The sequence below is a fragment of the Seriola lalandi genome, unplaced genomic scaffold (genome assembly GCF_002814215.2).
Source record: "Seriola lalandi dorsalis isolate HSWRI2012SDOR001 ecotype SW California unplaced genomic scaffold, Sedor1 jcf7180002055006, whole genome shotgun sequence".
NCBI lineage: Eukaryota > Metazoa > Chordata > Actinopteri > Carangiformes > Carangidae > Seriola > Seriola lalandi.
The window spans coordinates 354,719-370,895 of NW_019525549.1; the positions used below are offsets into that span (position 1 = coordinate 354,719).

The following is a 16,177-nucleotide window of genomic DNA, read 5'->3' on the forward strand; positions in this document are numbered from 1 at the left end:
ATTACAGGATGATTCCGTAGGCCTATTTCACGGGACGTTGGACAACCCTATTCATTTTATCAGTTGACCTTCATAATAGTTTATTATAGTGCAACTGTTACCATGATCAAAATACATGAAACCGGGACTACTACCAGCATTTGATATCTAAATGTTATATTGAATGGTGAACTGGAAATGTCCCTGGGAATGGCCCCCAGAACAAAACAGCTAAAAGGGGGAGTGAATATTCAATTCATATTTAATATTTTTGAATTTTTGAAAAAAATTAATACAATGAAATGAAAAAAATTGATTTTGTTTAAATGAAAGTATTTTTCTGGAATTAAAGTTCATTTTTCTCAATTCTAGTGGAGCAGCTTAGATACAAGCACTCAGACGTCAAACAAGTTGATTTACATTAGAAAAAGTTCTGAATATTCTTATTGGACCAGCAGCATTTTCACTTGCTTTAAGAAAACAAACTTTTAGGAGTGATAATGGACAGAAATGACCTGATAAGATGGGGCTTTTAGCCTGATACAGCTAATACAGCCGGTTTGGCTAACGGCAGTTAAGAAATGGAGTAGCTAATAGGATTTCCCAGAGAGAGGCCAACCTTGACTGATTCTAAAGGGCAATTCTGCTTTTTACAACCTGGATCTCATTTTCACTAGTGGTACTATTGTAGCACCAGCTTTATGGGATGACAACAATCACCAACACAAACATGGACGTCCATATAATTAGCAATGACATTTTCCTCTAATCTTGCGCAGGCAGCAGCCACAAAGAATAAAGACTGTGTTATATCTGTCACGGGTTCTTTCAAGTCCCATCAGTGAAGAAGAGTTTGCCTACCCACCAAAGGCTGCTGAGTGCTGTGCAACTCTTTTATCATGTCCTACTGGACACGCCTGTCATTTCTGAGGCTTTCTTGAGGTAAGTTAGACATGCTGTGTGTGTGTGTGTGTGTGTGTGTGTGTGTGTGTTTATGTGATCCACTCACCAATATTGCAGTGCTCCCCCGTCCATCCCTGGTCACACTCACACTTCCCCTCCTTACACACTCCATTCTTGCTGCACAGTGGGTGGCAGGCCTTCTGGTCACATAGAGTCCCTGTCCAGCCCTCCTCGCACCGACACACACCCCCAAAACAGACTCCGTGGCTGCCGCAGTCCACTTGACACACCTCTGTTGGAGAAGAAAAATGAATATAATGCATTCAGATCAATTCTGTACTCTAGCAAATGTTGTTTAAGGCACTTCAGTTCCATTATAAACAGCACAAACAACACTGTACATATGCATCATGATGTAGTCTAAACTGTCACATCACAAAGTGCTCAGTGGACATATTAACTTCACCAGTGTCACTAATGGGCCAACAAAAATTTGTATATTAAAATATGTTTCCCTTTGATGCTAAGAAGGAGTGGGTGAAGAACTGCAGGCAGACAGAAACTGTTCAGTTATAAAAAGCACATCAAGCAGTTGATGTCAAACAGAATACAAATATCTATGACAGCAGGACTGCTGTAGCAACTTTGTTTATCTTCTCACATCTGCAAGAAGGAGGACAGAACAAGCTCCGCCTCAAACACAGGTAGATATTTCCAAAAGAAAAAACGCAGTAGTAGGCAATAATGCAATAATGCAGACATTATTGTCTGAGTTTTATTGCTCCGTTATCATTATTATTCCGCACACAAAATATATTGCCTTTTTGACGGCCTAAACATAACCCATGAAACTTTGCACACACTGGTGAAAAGTTTCATATTTTATACATCTTGCATATGGATGTGGCAAAATGGCTCCATAATGCCCCATAGAAAATTTCTATGAGGCACTTCCTACCCCGTGGTTTCATCTACATGTACGAAAATCGGTAGACACATGAAACATGCCAAGATGTACAAAAAAGCCTCTTGCATCCATAGTCTAAACCCAACAGGAAGTCAGTCATTTTGAATTGAATCTGCAACAGATCGACATCATATTAGGTCAGTCTTAGCTTAAGACCTTTGCGTTGCTAAATTATAACGCTTTTGAGTTTTTGTTGCAGGACCTGCCCATGGCGGCCTGGCAAATATGGATGTTTCACCATGAAAGAGGAAGTTGTTACAACTCCAGCAAACTGTCCAAACTGCCCCAAAATTTGCGTGTTTGATATGAGTCCCGGCCTGAACACATCTACATGCCAATAATCAGTTATAATCATAGCGCCTACTTGTGGCAACAGGAAATGCCATGTTTTACATTTTAATTTACTCCTCCTACAGGATCATAGCCATAGCGCCACCTACTGAAAACAGAAAGTAACACTTAAATTATAATCATCCTTTGATTTACATGAAATTTTCATTGTCTAGTTTACACTAATACAGAGACGTGACTGGCGGCCATGACGTCGCAACCCAGCGAGTGCCCGCATAATGCTTGCAGCTTTAATTACTACTGTATTCGTACAAAGTTGGTGTCATGTATGGTGGGTGAGTGATCAGTTCATGGCCTAAGGTAAAAGGAGATGAGTTATACAGCTCTCATTACATGTACCTGCAGTTCAGCTCTTTGAGTAATTACACAGAAAGTTTGAAGGTAATAACTTTTGTGGTGTTTCTGTTTTGGGTAATTGAAAATTGCGAGTCACTGGCTTTCCAGAACAGGGTCATCTTCCAGTCTTTCTCTGCTACGTTTGAATTCAGCAGCTCACCGGTTCCCAATGGTGTTATGAGGGGCATCGTCCCCTAGTGTTGCTGCCATGTCCATGAGGTGATAAGCCCCTTGAGACCGAGGGAGCGGATGACTGCACAAAGGATGATGTCCATTCTCAGACAGTGCTGACTTGCAATTTTCAATTCAACACTTGCTAATTAATATTTATCAATACGAGCTGACTAGAGGCAGCACAGGAGAGCAGTCCTGGCTCAGAAAGTACTGATTCTCCTGTAAACCCTAATGACCTGTCCGAGCAACTTGATGAAAAACAAGTGAAAAATCAATTAAAAGCCAAAGCTTTTCCCTCAAGTCCGTTCACCTGTATCTCCGTCTTTGTAGGTGACCTTGACTAAACTCTCTGATACCACACAGCTGTCTGTTTGCTGTGTTGCGTCTGTAAAGAGTGCTTACAAAAACGTTTGACGTATGAGATTTACAAGTCAGTGTGTGTGTGTGTGTGAATAACTTAATCAAGTCATTTACAAGTGTGCATGTGTGAGAAAGATAAGGAGAGAAAGCCACACTTGCTTACAGTAACTGTGTATAAGAGTGTATGTCAATGTGTGTGTGCTCTTATGTGTGTTGTTGAGTGTTTTGACAGATCCAAAAAAGTCCAGAACAAGCCTGAAAACAAAGGTGTACGTATCAGCGTGTGCATGTCATTTATTTAATTTGTGTATCTGTGTGTGCATGTGTTTTACAAAGAGACAGCTGCTTAATTGGATGTATGTTTGATGGTTTTGACCAGACGACACTCAGAGTAACAGCCCAACGCAACACAAATATTACAACACACATGCTTTTCTTAATTTATTTGTAGGGACAGTTCATTGAGATAATGCTTTAGCCATCACAACTGAACGCCTGACCCTGACCCCAACCCCAACAAGCCAGGGACACACTGGAATGTGTCACGGCTGTGGAACGTTTTCATTTTGGCGCACATGTAATCACATTAGAGCGTACACACGCCTGGCGTCTCTCGCCTCGTGGCTGCGTGAAATGATCTAGAGATTTGGTCTCAAAATATAAATATATTTTTTTAACAATTTTAGCAGCCGCATGTGGAGACACTGACATTTGAGTGAGGTTTTCTGTCAAAAATAAATCTGAAATTAATTTATAATAAAACGAAATCCAACATTCCTGCACAATATGCAGAGAGAGAAAGAGATGCAGCAGCAGCGACGCAGCAGAGACACAGAGGGTGTGAACACACGCAACGCAGGCAGTGTGTTCCTGGCATAATTCTAATGCTACAACCAACCTAACCCCCAAACAGCCATTTAAGCTTGTGAGGTCCAGCAGTTTGGTCCCCACAACTATAGTGAAACAAGGGTGTCCACACACACGCTCCTTTCCTCCTGTCTTTGTTTTTATGTCAAGCCATCTGTTACTGATCCGTATCAGTGCAGTCGCTTCAGGTCTCCCTCTCCTTCTTTTCATCTCCCTCCCTCTTTTCAGCAACAGAAAATAGTTGTTAGAGCGCCGCGCAGCCCTCGTGAGAGGAGGTCGGGGTAGATGAATGGGTCAACAAAGCATATGACTGTAATAACTGAGCCCACTGTTTGTTTCCCATTTCCTGCTGACAAGTCAATTTTGGTTTCCTTTAACCATTACCTCGATCATTCCCTGACCCAAAAGAAGTAGTTTTCATCAGAAAACAACCATATGAATTTTGTAGCTGACATGTACATATTGAAAAGCACTGTCAAACGATGTTGTGCTACCAACTGGAGAATCAGATCAGAAAAACTGTAACGTAGGTCATTTGGAAAGGCAATGACCAGCAACCTACTTTGTCATTTAGTTCTGCAGGACTTGAAAATGATGCTATGCCCTTTGCTTTGCCAAATACATTTTGGAGGAAATGTAATTGCCGGCGAGGCTGATGCTCTGTGGTAATGTTTTTACCAATTTAGGAAGTGTACCATTCCTAATCTGACATCTAGGGTTAATTGCTGGGTTTGCAAATCACAGTACTTAGACAATGAGACTGGGGTTTGTGCCCACATGTTAGGTGCAGGCAAACAAAAGACTTTGGTTAAGGTTAGGGAAAGACTGACCTTAACCAAATGAGTTTTCCAAATATAATCGTAATCATCAATTTAATCTTCAAAACAAATGAAAAACATGACCATGAACCTTTAACAGATGTTTTCATTTAGCCAAAAGGTACCACAGCCGAGCACTGATAAAATACAACGTTCCTTTTTATGATTGAGTCATGAGTAATAGTTCATAGTAATAAATGGTAAATGGTATATTCACCATTTATTTTATAGTATGGTACTTTCTGCTGTACTCTGACCCCTCCCACTGTCAAGAGATAGATCTCCTGTTTCAGGAACTACAAACCACAGCTGCAGGGTATCTGACACGCTGCAAGTCATTCTGAAACCACAGTCCTTCTATCTTAGCTTCTCTTCATTGGCCGTGGGTTAGTTTAAGAATTGATGTTACTGATCTTACTGAAATCTTAATGTGATTTATGTCACTGAGCTTGCACCTCCTCACAAGCTGAAGTGTGGGATCCTCAGGTAAGGTTCTCCTGGCTGTTTCAAACTCCTAACTTACTTGTAAAGGTGAACATCTTTTTTACCCCCAAGGTAGCCAAGTTGTAGAAGATACATTTACCTGTGAATATAGGCCTAGCTAAAGCACTGTCATCATTTCAGAGGTGCTATATTTAAGTAGTTCGGCCACTTCAGAACGACTGAACTCCCATGAAATACTGGAGCACACGATTCACCTCAGCAGTTTAATGATCAGGTGCAAAAGAGTCATTAAACTGCTAAAGTGAATCATGTGCTCCAGTATTTCATTTGGGTTCAGTCGTTCTGAAGAGACCTATCAAACTATTTGCATCCTGTCCTACTCTGAGAGCACCGATCTGTAGTGGAGGGGCTGAAGCGCTTAAGTTTTTGCTATCGCAACATAGCAAATGTCAGCATCAACATCTGTTTACAAGTCTAGCAGAAAGGTTGCGAGTTCAGCTTCTGTTGTAATCACTTCATTTTTCTACTGACGTTAGCATGCCAACCAGCTAGCCTCGGCCCACCCTGTCTTGTAATGCTACTTTGTGATACTGAGTCACTGTGGTGTCCAGTCTGCCCTCAGTAGCGCTTATCACAGGGCGCGGTCTAACCTCATGTCTTGTAAACGCAACAATGGCTGAATCTCTTAGCAAGCGACCATCACCACCCGCTCCCCGCAAGAAACCACGCTTGACAGCAGAGAGAACTTGCGTATAGCACCTTTAAATCACTCCTGAGAAGTTCAGGTTTTGTACTTATTCACTTTATGTCTTATTAGTTGTTTTACAAGCTATGTATCTCATCATTTACACCTGTTCCCAGAGACTCACAACTCTTAACACTGTTATCATAACTGTTCTGCTCTGTAATTGCTTTTTCATTTTCATTTTATGCTGATCTTGCTCTTCTTTATCCTCTCTTAATGATTCTGTAAAGCACTTTAATAACTCTAGAGACTCTAAAGATAATGTGATATTAAACATGACACGCACCTAAAGAACAGTCAGGCCCAGTCCAGTTCTGGTCGCAGGTACAAGTGCTGGTCTCTGCGATGTAGGTTCCATGACCAGAACACTGGTCCGGACACATAGCCTTGGCAATCTCACAGCTGGCTCCGCCCCAGCCTGGCTGACAGTGACACTCACCATGAATACACACCCCATGGGCTGTACAGCTGGGGTCTATGCAGTCCACTGGAGACAAAGAGATGAAGAGATGGAGTTAAAACATACCAAATAGAACATATAGTATTATATTATATATATACTGTATATTTATATATTTTAAGCTGCATTGACTGATTTTTGGCCACTTCAGTGCAGCGGAACAAGCTCTATCTAACCCTCCTTTGGAACTACAGCTTGTGAACTGTTGAACTACCATATTACTACCGATATTACATTACTACGGTGTGCACTGTATTACTCTGCAGATCAGCTGCTTGAGTCAGACAGTGCTAGGCGTAGGGTGTGCTTGTATATAGGATTGCAGTAGTTCAATGGTTGAAAAAATGTAGTTCCAAAGGAAAGGGCTGTTTGTAGGCAAGATAAAACCTAAGTGAAAATATTAGCATCAGATAAACACAAGAACAGGAAGACGAGGAGGAGGTCGTTAATTGGAAACACATAAAGTTCATTATTACACAGGGGTTCAGTCACAAGTTTGGGCTGCCCCCTAAAAGCTGATGAGTCGATGCATCTTTCAGGAAGACCTGAGTCCATTTGCACTTTGTGAGTTGACTCATTACATTTTTTATTTAAGGTGATGAGAAGACTTTTGTAGATAAGATGTAAAGTTTGTATATACAGTACAATTAATAGATACTGTACATTGGTTAGAACTGCTGACTGAATTGACTCAGCGACAGTTCTAGTGCCAGTTCTGTAAAAAAAAAAAAGAAAAATATGATAAACTAGAAAAAAAAGGAGAATTAAACTGTATCTGCTTTCTGAGATTTGAAATATACCATCCAGTATTTTTCACCCCTGTCCTTCTTTAGTCAAAGGGTAAAAGTCATCTTTGCATGTTGTAAACTGAATGAACACAGTAGGACAGATTCTCTGAAGCCAGCCGTTAGAAATATGTTTTAAGGAGCAGCCATTCAGATCTCCAAGAGGTAAAAATCACTTTCACAAAAACCTTTAGGCATACCTCCAAGAACCAGAGAGGAGAACATAAAAACACCAAAGCAAAACTTTCAATATTATATAAATAACACAAACAGACTGCTTGTACCGCCACTGAGAATCTCCCCAATTCTCAGCATTCTCTCTCAGCTGCTGTAAGCTGATCTTTTGGTTTGCTTATACTCCTTAAACCAACATCAGGGTCAATCTGAATGTGGCAACCTGCGTCAGCTGACCCTCTTCATGATGGGACGCTGCCTGGTTTTTATGAAATGGCATTGTTAGATAAAAAGAAAAATACCGATGTTTAACTGACCAACCGACAGAGAGAGAGGGAGAGCATGTGTGGGCGATCAAGAGACAGGGAGAGTCGATGAATGAACAAAGAGCTTTCAAACTTTCAGTGACTTTTATCTGGCGGTACATGACTTGATGTAATTCAGTGAAACTCTCAGTGTTTGAAACTACAGAGCTGAAGTAAACACTTAGCAACTCAGATGGCGGACCACCAAACCAGTGCAGATTGTACTTTCAACAACATAATGCTTTTTGTTTTTTCTGTTTTTTTTGCCTCTCAGTAATGCTGACACATTTATGGCTATGACTATTTATTCCTTATTGATTCCTTGCACATTATATTTCTTTGATATTTCTAGTGGAAATTCTACATGGCATCATTGACATAATTTGCAGATTCAGCATCTGTAAATGGGATTAACACACACACACACACACACACACACACACACACACACACACACACACACACACACACACAAATGCAAATGCTCTCTCGCTCTCTCCTTCTGTCTCCCTCACACACTCACTCAGAGAGGATTAGTGTGGCCGCGTATTGAACTAATCTGAAACTAATCTGGTTACTGTCCCCTATTATATGGATTTGCATATCTGAATGAGTGTGTATGTATAGATGGCATGTGTGCACCTTTGTGTCTACACCTGCATACACTTTCCTGATATGAATGTGTACATCCCTATAGAGATTAGCGTCAACCTCTGGATGTTGTAGTATGTCTGATTAAGTGTGTGTGTGTGTGTGTGCGTGCGTGTGTGTGTGAGTCCAACCAGCCAATAGTAGATTAGCATTGATCAATTCAGATTAAATTAGTGTGGTGCGTAGCCCGTAGGTTGACTTAGCCAACTGTCTGTCAGCAGTTGGACAGTAACCGTGTATGTGTGTTTGTCTGTGTGACAGAGAGATTAGAGTAAATTAAATTACCATGCAGCGACAACACTATCTGAACAAACTACCTGTCAGCAGTCTCACCTGAGGGATGAAAGCAGCTACCACAAAAGCAGGGACAAAGATTAGCTGCTCAGTAATGTGTACTGAAGCTAACCAAGGAACAATCAAGCTCATTGTGTTCTTTACAATAAATACAGGGGGTGGCATGATAACATAGACCTCACAACTTCCAGAATACTCCCATTCACATAATGATAACAGTTAGTTAAATTACTCACACCAACACTATATGACATTTACTAACTGTCCTGTCACGTCACCAAGAGCAATAATATGAGTTAAAAAGATGGAAACTTTGGAAGTTATTGTGAATTATTATCCAATTATAACAAGTCGCGTGGATGTTTCTGTTTTAAAAGTAAATGTCATGCATAGCCATAAATGTATGCTAAATGAATTATTTATGTTGACATTTAATCATGTGCTGACATCTTCACCAAATTACAGCTTCTCAATGACATGAAATGATGCACAGCAGAGTCATATGCAGAGCGAGGGACCTAACTGCTGCCAACAACAAAGTCATTCACTACATGTACCTGTTTGTGTCTTTGCTCGGAGGAAATTGTTCTTACCTTCCTCACAGTTATCGCCTTTATAACCAGTATTGCAGATGCAGGCACCAATAATGCAGATGCCGTGCCCCCCACAGTGGATGTCGATGCACTGGTTGGCTGGCACGTCGCACTCAGTGCCTTTCCATCCGCTGTAGCACTGGCAGCGTCCGCGGGAGTACTGGCCGTTACCACTGCACAGCACTGGACAGGCAGCTGTACCAGACACATGGAGGAAGATGGATCAGTCAGACATACTGGTTACATGGACTGAGACAGAGACTTGAACCCCAAAGTTCCCCTTAAGCTCTATTATTCAGTTAGTTAGCAAGTCTACAGTGTCTGCACCATGCAAACAACAATTTCCAAACTAGAATTTCCACCTGGCAGTTGTTTGCCTTCACCAAACAAGTTGCAGTTTACATCCATGTCCATATAATATACTGCTTATATTGAAAAGGGAGTTTAATCCCAGACAGTATAAAGGCAGATGTCCATGTGCTGTTTGATTATAGATCAGGTCAGGACTTCTGTTACTTTGTGATGTCACAACAAAGGAGTCACTGCTCTCAGCCATGCCACAACTCCGCCCACCTGGACCCACCATTCAGCCTTGCAGGATTTGGTTTCGCTGAGCGTTAAACTGAAATTTAGGTTCTTTAAACTACAAATATATTTTCTTATGGATAAACACTTAAAAAAATGACATAATTAGTGCATGAATTCTTAAACTATGGCAAAAAACGTGTTTTGTGAGGTCACAGTGACCTTGACCTTTGACCACCGAATTCTAACCAGTTTGGGCCAGATATAATGAGAAACCCTCCAGACGTTCCTCATATATTGTGTTCACAAGAAAGGGAGGTTGGGACGGGAGGTCATGGTGACCTTGACCTTTGACCAAAAAAATTAAATTAGTTCGTCCTTGAAACCAAAAGAATGTTAAATAATATATAATATAATAATATGAAGAAATTTCCTATAGGCATTCCTGTGATATCGAGTTCAGGAGAATGGGACAGGACGGACGGACGAACCCAAAAACATAATGCCTTTGGTCACTACTGCTGCTGCTGTCGCTGGGGCACAAAAGAGCATAATTTTATTTGGGGTACATGATAAATTTAACAAATGACAGTCCATGTACATGAATGACAAATGATTCCATTATGCCCCGGATGTATTCATTTGTCTCCGAAACATAAAATTTTCAATTGTCCTGTGGCTATTCCCTTAGTTCTTATGTAGAAGTCCTTAGGGACCATAGGGCCGATTTATGGTCTCTCAGAACTAGTTCTTAAGACGTGCTGTCTGACCACACTGGAAATCAAATGTGTTCATAGTCATTCTGAATTGCCACATGGCAAGGCGGAGTGAAAAGCCAGCTGTCAGAGAGAGGGAGGAGATGTGATGTAGTTCAAAGACGAGCGTAACGCCACATATTTTCAGACGGGAGACATTCATACTGTTGCACTCAGTTGTTCACACTGGAATTGCCACAAATGGTCGTGCAACAAATGAAAACTGGCTCCTCTCACCTCCGCACAGCTAGCCAATCACAGTGTGAGGTGCGTGAAAAACGTTGCGTCTTTTATTGTCACAAAGTTACAGAAAATGGTTAATACAGGGGCAACAGGGGTTAATGTGATCCGACCATTTCACATACTAGTATTAATCACACTCCAATTCTGCAACATCAAGTCCTGTGGAATAAGACGAGGAGAGGAGGCCCCACTCTGACTCATCACCTGGTTTCACAACAGACAGCACTAGTCTATTCAGCATGTGATCACTCAACACTGTCACAGTCTGGATTTAGGTTCAGCTTCTACATGGGACCAATATTGTTCTTTAATAACTCAGATATTGTCCTGCCATTGTCGTGTGCCTTCGGTGTGATGGGTGTAATGGAATACAGCTTGTCAATACTGCAATACTCCATGCATTTTAGGATGAACGGATTCAAAAAATTACAAAAAAATAGTATGGTGTTATTATTATTAAGCCAAATCTCAACCTGCAGGTCTGAGTGATGAAGCCGTTGGAAGACAACTGCTCTCTTTTTAATGTCCACCAAATTTCAAGACATCAGTTTCTCTTCAAATTAAAATTGTCTTTGTTACTTTTTGTGTCGGAGTCTAGACTGTCAACCATTGTAAAGTTTGAACACAGGTCAATGTATTCCTTTGATAAAGAGAGTGGAGAGGGAGAGAAACCACAGAACAGAACAGTGACACCTTCAGAATGAGCAGGTCACACTCACTGCTGGGATAACAAGCTCCCAACAATTACTGCCTCTCTATGGGTGGGAATGTGTGTGTGTGTGTGTGTGTGTTCTTACCTCGAGAGCAGTCAGGCCCCAGAAATCCTGGGAAACAGTGACATATTCCTGAGAGACAATCTCCGTTTCCATGACAATTCTGAGGACACTCCATAATCGACTCTGATTAAGAGAGAGAGAGAGAGAAGACAGAGCGAGAGAGATTTTTATTTTTCAAACCAGCATTTATTTGCCACTGTGTAGACTTTACATTTACATAGGTACCTACTTCACAAGGAGAAGGCAAGAATCTCCTGGGAACCACAATCTCCACAAACGTCCCCATTACATCCCTTCTTCTAATCAATTTCATTATCTATATTACTGTGTGTTTCACCATTACATCTATTTTCTTCAGCTCCATCATCTTAAAGAAAGCAGCTCTTTTAATATCATCCCTGGCGGCTCGGACACCCCCTCCCTCGTAGCAGCAGCAGCAGCACTTCCGGACGCAGCTTCCCGGGCAGGAGCGAATTAAATGTCTCTCCACACCATAACCAGAACACTTCATGGTCTCGGACGAGGCAAAGACCATGTAGTTGCAGCCGTCTTTTTTAAATTTGAAAGGCAGACTAAGATTATCATCCATGTTATCTTTAAGAACCATGAAAACTCTCCCACGGTGACACACAGCCAGTTTGAGCAGGAGGGATCTGTGGCCCATGAAACCATTTCTACGGGGGAGATGAGCTGTCCATTCCGTAGCCTTCACTTTAATAGATGGGGGAGCATTAGAGACATTTATCTTCCTGGCTGGACTAACCAGCAAGACAAGTGTAAAAGAGTAAAAGTGTCTTGAATGACTAACTTTGGCCATTGGTCTACTGTCCAGGAAGATAGCTGCTCCATGTCACCAATAGACAGACTTCATGCAGGCGCAACCACCACCTCTCCAACCGCTTGGCTGGGCCCCCTCCGCTGAAATGTATTTACTACCCTCCACATTGTCCACATTGCCGTACTGTACCTACAACTAGCTACACCTAAACAACAGTCAAACACAAATGTCAAGATCTATATGAAAGAAAAAAAGAAATGAGCACAGAACAGCAAGACAGACAGAAACACGCTCCACTCACTCACTCAGAGAGAGATACCCTTTAATAATTCAAATTCAAAAGCCAAACATCAAATTTTAAAAACACCTCCAATCTAGTGACCCCTACTCCTACTAGTACAGGGCCATTCAGTGCCAAGAGCTGAACAAAGACAAGAGTAACCCTCTGCCAGCTAGTACTGAAGCTCTGCCCACTCACTCCAGAGCTTTAGGACAGACACCAAACAATGTGGCCCAACCAAACACCTCAAAACAAAAATGAAATGATATCAAATATTGGAACAAAACCAACAAATCACAAAGTAGATTAGAATTTGATTTAACCCTAAACAGAGAGCACATGGTGGCAGAGCACTTGACAAGCCCCAACTAATAGAAAACCGAAGAAAATGTTGACAATGTAAAGACTAAGTGAACCCAGCCTGGCCATAGAAACAGCCAAGGCTCTGTTCACTTTGCCATAAAAGAGAAGTTGAAACAGAATCTCATTGTGAGAAATCTATGGATCTGAGAGAGGTTTTCTTTGAACATCCTATATCCTGTATATCCTGAGTTTATCTATCTCCCCGATCTCTGACACTGTCTTGTCCATGTGGGGAGTTTTGCAGTCCATTGTGCAAAATATATGGACTGTACATGCAGAGAACCCAGCTATGTAGTAAATGTTTCTGAATACATATGTAAAAGTATTATAGCTGCTACTCCACTCATTCCCTCCATATATTATGGGCAACATTTATGTCCTGTGAATTGAACGTGATTTTCATTCAATGCTATGCATCACATTGGATTTGATATGGTATTTACATACTATTGTATATTTATTGCTAATCATCTGTCAGTGTTAATGATTTCCTGTACTGCTTTGGCAATATAGGTTCCTGATCTGTCTTGCCAATAAAGCTTATTTGGATTTGTGGAGAGAGAGAGAAAGAGAGAGAGAGAGAAAGAGAGAGCGAGAGAGAGAGAGAGAAAGAAAGAGAGAGGGGAGAGAGAGAGCGAGGTGGTTCAAGGGTGCAAGTAATTGGTTGGGCTGGATATATAACAGTTTATTTAGAAATGAAGCACTCATACATACAGTATATACAGCACTGAGAGGCCAGTCCTCGAGAACAGTTGCCGTAGTTACAACCAATGAGTCCAATCATCACATTCTAACATCAAATTACTTCGCTGCCTTCCTCCTTCGAATTCAAAGGTGATTTATTGGCATGAAAGTTTTAGAAAAGCAAAATGTAACCAACATATTTTTACATACATTAATTATATATTTACAGTATATTAGTATTTGTTATTTGCATATGTTTGTGTGTGTGTTAAGAGGAAGTGTATCTCTGTCTCTACCTCACCTGTCATTCCTGTGTTGGCAGCCAGGACTTCTTGTGTTGTTCCTTTCTCTGTGGTTTGACTCTGAGTCTGTATTTGGTCTCGATCTGTCTCAGCTTTTTGTATCTTTGACAGTAAAGAGATACTCTGCCAGTTTATATTCATGGTTATGGGTCAGATAGCAGTTAAGTTTGATTTGAGTTTTAGAGTCATCCAATGTTACAGATTTGCATCTTTTGTTAATTTAATCATTTGGTTTACTCTGATTAGTGGGTGGAAAGTAGTGCTGATATAATCCCTCTTGCCAAATAGAATCAATTTTTTTTTTTAAATAAATAAAACGTGCAAACATGTTTCCCTTGTCTTTGCGGTGATTGGGTAAAATAGCCAGTTTGCTTTTCACGCAAGACCTTGTGCTCCAGTGTCCAGTGTCTGGGCATTGACAATGCTGCACAAAACCTTCCCCAGATTATTGCTCACCCAGATGCCTTGGTAATTGTTAGGGTCTAATTTATCTCCACTCTCATATTTTGGGGAAAAAAGGGAAAGAAAGCTGACTGAAGAATTAGATTGAATAACTGAAGCAGGGCCTGTCTCAGTTTAGGGCTGCTGTGTTTCATCAGCTCTGTCCTGATGCTGCCAAGTTCTTATTATCTGTTTTTATTCTCTAAGTGTTGCAACATAATTCTGTCTCAGGTCTGTTTTTTGTGGCTGAAGGTGTTTTAGGTTGGACTGCGGTCCTTGTCGTACCACTCGTCCCTTTTTTAGACTGTTTGGATGTAAAGCTGTTCTTAGTCAAACCTGCTGTCCTGGTTGATTTATGAAAAATATAAGTGATTTTTGTAAGTATGTTTAATTGGTTGATACAGTACAGAAGGGGATATGTTAATTAGACCAGTGATTGCAGGTGAAGTGATTACACTGTTAAATCTCCACCATTAGGAATCCATGTATGTGTATCAACCAAACCAGTGAATGGGTGGTGACTCCCTAATTTTGAGGGGGTCTAGATGTCCTATGGTCTATCCATTCCTCCATTGTTTATATTCATTCAGAGATCAGGAAAATCAAAAGCTTTTTCCATTTAAGTATTCCGAGTCATGAATATTGTCATGAGAGGTCTATAGCAGACCATCAAGTTATTAGTTATTCGAGCACTTCTTTCGGCATTTAATTCATTTCTATCCTTCCCCCTGCATCTGCGTATGCTTGTTTTCTTTAAGTTACTGGCTTCAAAAAGATCTGTTCAGATTTCACGGCATACTCGAGCGAAAAACCGATGACACAATTCTTTCAGTCAGAGAAAGCACTGTTTTTGGTTACTGCCTTTGCCAATCCTTCTAACTTGAAGACAGGTGTCTACCCTAGTAAACAGTAAACGTCTAGTATAGTAAAACAAGCACAAGTACAAGTACTAGTACTATGCCACTAAATGTAGGCTACATACTGGTCGTAAGCATCGGCTGTATTTGCAGACATTATGACAAGCAGTAGTTTTACAGCTTAGTCTGAAACAAGGATTTCTGTCAAGTCATTTGGTGCGAAGGTAAGGTTAAAAAACAAAACCTCTCAGATGTTGATAATTACAGATATAATAACTGATATTATAAAATATGTAGCTTTTATTTTAATTCCTGTGTCTGACAGGTTTAACTGGTGAAGTCATATATAGTAGACAATGTTGTATGCATTGTGCTTACTGTAGAAGTGCACTTAAATACTAGACTAGAAATGGTATAGAAATTTAGTGCAACGATAATAGTCACCAAAATGATCACGGTTACCAGTATCATTATGATATTGTTAAAATGTGCTGAAAATGTTCAAAAAGTAATAAAATAAAAACTGAACTCATTTATGTCATAAGGGACCAGCAGCAATACTGGGTTTGCCTGCTGCATGCCCACTCTGTAAACAAGGGAATACCAATGGTTTTTTTTTTACCCTGCCGTAAAGTCAACAGACACTGTAGACACACCTGTCACCTGTTCAGCACGGTGCTGTTAAACCAGAAACACAGCGGCCACACTGTGACAGTGAGCTGCAGCCCTTTTCATAAAACACCAAATCACCCATCGAAGCGTCTCACATGGAGGCTCAGCGGCTACTGCTCGCTGTGTCTCCTGCATCTGTGTGTGAGCTCTGCGGTCATGTGACATCGCTCCTAACAGAAAGGCAAACTTGTCTGGCAGTGTATAAGGAGTCAATAGTCTTTTTCAGCTTAGTCGCTTTTGAAAAACTCACTTATACCCGTTAAACTTGCAAAAAGGTTTAAGAAGTGGCGCTGCC

At 40.9% G+C, this 16,177-nt stretch overlaps 1 protein-coding gene across 1 annotated transcript in view; it reads right to left on the bottom strand.

Moving 5' to 3' along the window:
* The window catches only part of tenm3 (teneurin transmembrane protein 3), a 206,170-nt gene that overhangs the window by 92,663 nt on the left and 97,330 nt on the right, over positions 1-16,177 (bottom strand). The window contains exons 10-13 of the mRNA XM_087171480.1: positions 11,527-11,628; positions 9,207-9,401; positions 6,231-6,431; positions 989-1,174 (exon numbers count right to left, since the gene is read on the bottom strand). Of these exons, the coding sequence (XP_087027606.1) occupies positions 989-1,174; positions 6,231-6,431; positions 9,207-9,401; positions 11,527-11,628 (684 nt within the window). The remainder of the gene's footprint in view (positions 1-988; positions 1,175-6,230; positions 6,432-9,206; positions 9,402-11,526; positions 11,629-16,177) is intronic.